This window comes from Eumetopias jubatus, unplaced genomic scaffold (genome assembly GCF_037043125.1).
Source record: "Eumetopias jubatus isolate StellerSeaLion01/CBP00866 unplaced genomic scaffold, mEumJub1_p1.0 scaffold_10, whole genome shotgun sequence".
Lineage (NCBI taxonomy): Eukaryota > Metazoa > Chordata > Mammalia > Carnivora > Otariidae > Eumetopias > Eumetopias jubatus.
The window spans coordinates 122,535,136-122,541,135 of record NW_028274816.1 but is presented as its reverse complement, the minus strand read 5'-3'; the positions used below and the strand labels follow the sequence as shown (position 1 = coordinate 122,541,135).

General features: G+C 43.0%; 1 protein-coding gene across 2 annotated transcripts in view; it reads left to right on the top strand.

The window, feature by feature from the left end:
- Window positions 1-468: 468 nt before the first annotated feature.
- Window positions 469-6,000, top strand: part of PSMD11 (proteasome 26S subunit, non-ATPase 11) — a 28,444-nt gene continuing 22,912 nt past the window's right edge. For both annotated transcript variants that reach the window (XM_028109223.2, XM_028109222.2), the window contains exons 1-2: window positions 469-592; window positions 2,904-3,005. In XM_028109223.2, the coding sequence (XP_027965024.1) occupies window positions 502-592; window positions 2,904-3,005 (193 nt within the window). In that variant the 5' untranslated portion in view covers window positions 469-501. The remainder of the gene's footprint in view (window positions 593-2,903; window positions 3,006-6,000) is intronic.

Here is a 6,000-nt window from a genome sequence, read left to right as displayed (position 1 = left end):
GGGACAAATGTTGTTAGACATTTGAACGCCTTTGAATGGTGCTATTCTTTGTCTGCCACATCGTGAGCACTCATAAGATCGTTTATTGCCCTGAATGAATGGTTAAACGTGGAAGCGACAAAGGAAGCCAAACGGCTTTCCAATGAATACCGAGGCGGGTGCTCAAAAAGTCCTCTCAAGGGCGAGAGGGAGAGTTGCTGTTAAGAGGCCTCTTTTGGGGTGGGTGGGGGACTAGCTTTCGGCTCCAACGCTTAGGCACCGCCTCTTTCACCCGCGGACTGGCCGCTAGGCGGTGCTGTGGCAATTGCCGCCCACCAGCCCGAGCGCCCCAGCTCTCACCCTCACCCCTCAATCCCCGACCGGCAGCAAGACTACAACTCCCGTGGTGCTCTGGAAACGGGAGAGGGGGCCATGGGGGGAGGAGGGAGGCGAGGGCGGGCTTTCCGGGAGTGTGTTTCCGGCGTCGGCGGCCGCGGCCGGGGACGGTGTGAAAGCGGTAAGATGGCGGCAGCGGCGGTGGTGGAGTTCCAGAGAGCCCAGTCTCTGCTCAGCACCGACCGGGAGGCCTCCATCGACATTCTCCACTCCATCGGTAAAGGTCGCCGCGCCCCCTCTCTGACCCTGCCGGCTCAGCTCGGCCTCTGTGGGCCGGCGGTGGCGGAGCGGGGCCGGGCTAGCCGGCTCTGGTGCTGCTGACTCACTGTGTGTGAGGGGGGCCGGGCCGGGGGCACAGGCCGCTCGCAGCTCCCTGGAGCTCCCTGGGTCCCACCCGGGTGGGAAGCTTCGAGGCAGCCCCGGCGTCCACTGGCCGGCTGCTGACTCACGGTGGGCTCAGCGTGGAGTGAGAGGGTGGGCCGAGCCGGGGCCCCCACCACTCCCCAGCCTTGCCCCGGCTCTGGCCCGTGCGTGCTGGCCCGGGACCGGGAGCACTGCCGGCCGGCGGGCTTGTCGCGAACAGGACTGAGAGCCTCGAGTTGAAGGGCCTTGGAGAAACTCGCTATAGACAGCGTTTCCCGCCGTTGTTATCAGCACAGCCCGCTCCGGGTGGCAGCGCGAGCGCTCGCTTTTCTCTTGGAGTTTTCTTCCTCGGGACGCTGGGAGCTGCTGCCTCTCTCCAGCCTCACAGCGGAAGGCTCCACTAAAGGGAGATCTCTTTCTGAATGTGGGAAATACCGAGGGGACACACACCGCAGATTGGCATTTGGTTTGAAGAGGTGCCGAGACGTTCCTTTGCCCCCTTGTAGGGTGTAAGAGCGAGATGGGACCGCCCGGCTAGAGGGAGTGACTAATCGTCCTCGTCTCCCCTGTAGAGGTGGGAAGTGAGTTCGGGGAGGTAGTTGTCAACCGTGGAGTTCAGGGAACTGGCCCGCCGCAGATTGCCAAAGAAAATGAAAGTCAATTTGTAGTAGATTGCCTTACACCTTGTACACAACAGGAAAACTGAAACGGGAGCTCCAGCCAGTCGCTTCTGAGAAGTTTCTACCGGGATTCAGGTGTGAATAGAAATAAGTTTGTGATGACAGAGGCGGCTTTTAATGTTCAAGTCGTAAAGGGTTCAGTTAGGGCATGGGATAGCTCTTCCACTGCACGTGTAGTAATGTGATCTTTTTAACGTAGCTTGAGAAGATTCAAATTGGATCAACAAGTAGCCTAAGAATGCACGTGTATGTGGGACCTCCAGGATGTTGGCTTTTGCGTTGACTTCTAGTCCGTTGAATTTTGGTATCCCTGACTTGCATAGAGAAAAAACAACGGCAAGATCTTGATGTCTTTATCTTTGGGGGTACTGGAGAAGGAGAGGAGGTGGGGGTTAAGATGCATCTGTGGATGGTAAATGAAAGGTTTTAATTTTGAAGTTCTGATCTTGAATTAAGTCAATTACAGTTATAGGACCAGTGTCATCTCAATCACATATATATTTTTATTCTGTGAGTACACACTAATGTGAGAAGCATGGATTTTATTTTATTTTTTTTGTGCTAAGTGCCTAATATTTTGTCTTTTATAAAAAGCGAAATTATGGTAAGCATTATAGTTGGAGTATTTTGTGATTGTCCACTCTACTAGGAGAGAGTTCCCTGAAACCTTCCCTCTTCAAGCTTGAGTCATGATGGGTACAGTCTTACTTTTTCCAGACTCCATCATGGAGTATCTAATCTTGGTTTTTGTCAAGTCATGATGCTTTGTAAGAGAAGTGATAACTAGTGATGATCACTAAAATTATCACCACAAACTCAGAGAGGTTATTCAGTGTTTGAGTGGTAAAATAGTTTTTAACAGTTGAAAGTGGGACAGATAGCACAAAGTTATTTTAACAGGTCCTGAATCCATTATAAAGCTGCAGTCCCTCCTAAGGATCACACTGGAGCTTTGATTGGGTTGTTTTTCCTGAATGGCTTTGTAGAACTGCTTATCCCTAGCACGCCCATTAGTGAGGCTTTCCACAGACTTAAAGTTTATTGAAAGACTCTTGACTTTTTTTAGTCATCAGTAAATAATGGTCTTTTGATTTTAGTTTGTGGCAGGTAAACGTATAGGCATGTTTAATATTTTCAGTAACAAAGTGCCTAACGTGGGGCTTAGCACTACAAGTATGAAGCACTTGTTTGGATTTTTGCTTTAACCAAGTGACTGCAACAGAAATCTCATTGTATGTGGGTAAGGGGAATTCTGATTCATAGAATGAAAAGGCACATTTAAAATCAGAGAGGGATCTATTTTTATGATTTACATGGGACATATCTTACATGATGATTTCACTTTTTTAAGAATTGTTTTTTTTAAAGCTCTCTAGAATTTGTCTTTTGGTAACTGAGTTTGTAATTGGTCTTGTGAGGGTGAAATTTCCCTCAGTCTTCATTTTTTGTCAGAATTTTAAGAAGGTTTGCATTTTCCTCTCCCAGTGAAGCGTGACATTCAGGAGAATGATGAGGAGGCAGTGCAGGTCAAAGAGCAGAGTATCCTGGAACTGGGGTCTCTCTTGGCGAAGACTGGACAAGCTGCAGGTAAGTGCTGCAAATGGGTTGCTTTCTCTTTTACCTGAAATGCTGGTGGTAGTTTCAAGTTTCTCTTGGAGTACAGGAACATAGGAATGCATCCACACAGTTTATTGGTGGTATAATTCCATTTTACCGTCAACTTGTTGAGCTTCAGTTTTTTAGCAGGAAGCTAGGTGGACCTTTAAGTTCAGTTCTTTCGTGGAACAGTTTTGTTCTGCAGGTGTGGGAAAATCCTGTTCCTGGTGGGATATAGTGATCTGTGATTTGTTTCTGGTTTGAATTTTCACTGTGTTCCCTTACATAGGGGCAGCAGCACCAGTAGCAGATGTCTTTAGTGATTTCAGCTCTGATACATTTAAGATGGACAGCAGCTTAGGCCCCTGACTTGAAAGTGACTAGGGATTTTGCACCCAAGTCAGTGAGTATCTGTCTTTTTTTCCTAATAGAGGGTGAGTGAGACATTAAATCGAAAGAGCCTTCCTGAGATTTTTCCATTGTTACCTGGGACTTTGTGCATGTTATTGCCCAGACATTCTAGTTGTAATTGAACCATTGAGTTTCTAGGCTTGAGATACTCTGATGACAGGTGTGTCCTGGGAATAAGAGTCACTGGAATAAGAGACCAGGAAGGGCCTTTGACCAGTAAAATGGTAATAGATTTTGGGAGACAAGGTTTCTTAAGCTTAAAATGGATGATTTTTGTCAACTTTAAAGTGAATTTAGATCTTATCTAATTTAGAATGGATTAAGCTCTGATAAGGGACTTCATGAATTACTTTACCCAAAATGATATTGATATCCAAGAGGTGTAAGTTAGCAAAACTTCTTGAACTTGAGAACTAAGATCTTTTGCAACTTAAGGATGACTAACATTGATTATTAGGCTCAGTCAATAAAAAGTTGAGTAAAGGTGTATGCAGTTGGGAGGATGTGTTTGTATGGCTTTTGTATTTTACTTAAAATATCATTTAAAAATATCTATAGTAAGAGTTTTTAAATGCTATCAACCACTCTTTTTTTTTTTAGCACAGAAATGATTAGTGCATCCTCAAAACAACTCAATAAGGTAGATACTATTGTCCATTTTACACCTGAGGAAACTGAGCACAGAAGAGTTAAATAACTTATCCAAGGTCACTCACTCATCTAGTACGGGGAAGAGCCAGGATTTGAACCAATTAGTCCCACTTCAGAGCTTGAGGCCTTATGGTGTAATGGTTCATGCTTTCCATAGTTAATCACTTACAGGTTATCAGTGGTTAGTGCTGGGATTTTTCACTTTATTTATTTTTTTAAAGTTTATTTATTTATTTTTTTAGTAATCTCTACACACAACGTGGGGCTCAAACTCAACCCCCAGATCAAGAGTCACATACTTTTCTGACTGAGCCAGCCATGCATCCTTGTTTTTTTCATTTTAGACTGACTTCCCTCCTATTTAACATATTTATTGATTCCTTTTGCCTGTCAGTTAATGTGAGCTTGGGGTTGCATAATAGTTTTGTAATCAGTCCATACAAAATATAATTAAGAAGGTAATTTTCCTGAAAGAACTAGAAAGATAAAGTGATTTAAGATTTTTCTGTTGTTGAAATTTCCAAATATCTGTTTTCCTCCAGTAGCATGGACAATTACAAATAGCATGTAGTATAGTCAGCGCTTCAAAAATTTACGCAAAAATGTTAACTGTTTTGCTTGAAATTCGTATTTTATGCTTTGTTCTCTTCTTATTCCTTGCCCCTCCCCTTTTTGTGATTCGGTACCTGAGAAGTTGCGAAGTGATTAGCTAAACCTATTGCAATTTAACAGGTGAATCATAAGGACTTTCAGAAACTTTTCCAGGTCATTTGTCACTGTTTCTAAGAAAGAGTTTGCTGAGTTATAGGTATATACAGTAGAAACTCTGAGGAGGTCTGGGGTCCTCCATTCATGTGCCTAACTTTGCTCTTCGTAATTGATAGGTTTATGTTGTTTCCTTTGATTTTTGGTTCCCTGAGAACAGAAAATAGGTCTAGTCCATTAATCTTTAATTTTGTTTTATTCACTTAATATACAGTTAGCACCGTGCTAAGTACTCCATTCAAAAAATTTAAGGTCTCTGACCTGTAGCAGTCATTTGGGAATTAGTGAATAAGGCAAGGTTTGATGCATAATAGTGGTTGAAAGTGGTGCTGAGCATCATCAGACGTGATGGCTAGGCTCAGGATCTGCAGATTTCATAGCTTGAGATTCTGAAAGGATTATTTTGAGCTCTGTGACCTTCTAAAAAGGAAGTTTGGGTCCTTTATTGTAAATAATCGCAATAGTAAGTGGTATGATTCTTTGGGATTTAAAAAATTAATTTGTTATGTATGAGAATGAAAGAAACAGACTATAACTGAGAATGAATAGCAACAATAGACTGAAATGAAAAGTGAACTGAGTCTTTGGCAACTAAGAGGTCATTTGTTTTTCTGTTGGGGTAAGAAGAATAACACTATCAGTGCTTGGAGCAAATACTGTAATGCTAGCAGGTGCTAGAGCAAAAGGCAGGCTGCTTAGTTCATGTTTCACTTCAGCCTTTTCCAGGAAGGAAAATAATTTTCAAAAAGAAAAAAAAGCATCAGAAGAACATATTAAAGCCAAGGTAGGTGAGAGGAGAGAGCAGATAGGCTCCTTAAATAAGTTCAAGTCTCTAGGCTCTGACACTTTCTGTCTTTTAATATCAGAAGCATAGTTCTAGCAGATATATTTATAGAGCAACTATTATTATTCTGAGAAAAGTCATGGAGGATGGAGAAGTATTAAGGAAACAGGATGGGCAAATATTGTTTCATTTTGCATGAAGATAACAAAAAGAATAATTTCTAGACACTTTAAACTGGTAATCACTAATATTGGGACAGATTATTTGATAAGTAGGTTTTAATCACTTAAGACCGTGGATTTATTAAGAAAAGATTATTTCAAACTCACCTTCATTCTCTTTGGTTAGACTTACCAGACCAGTAGATGTGCAGGG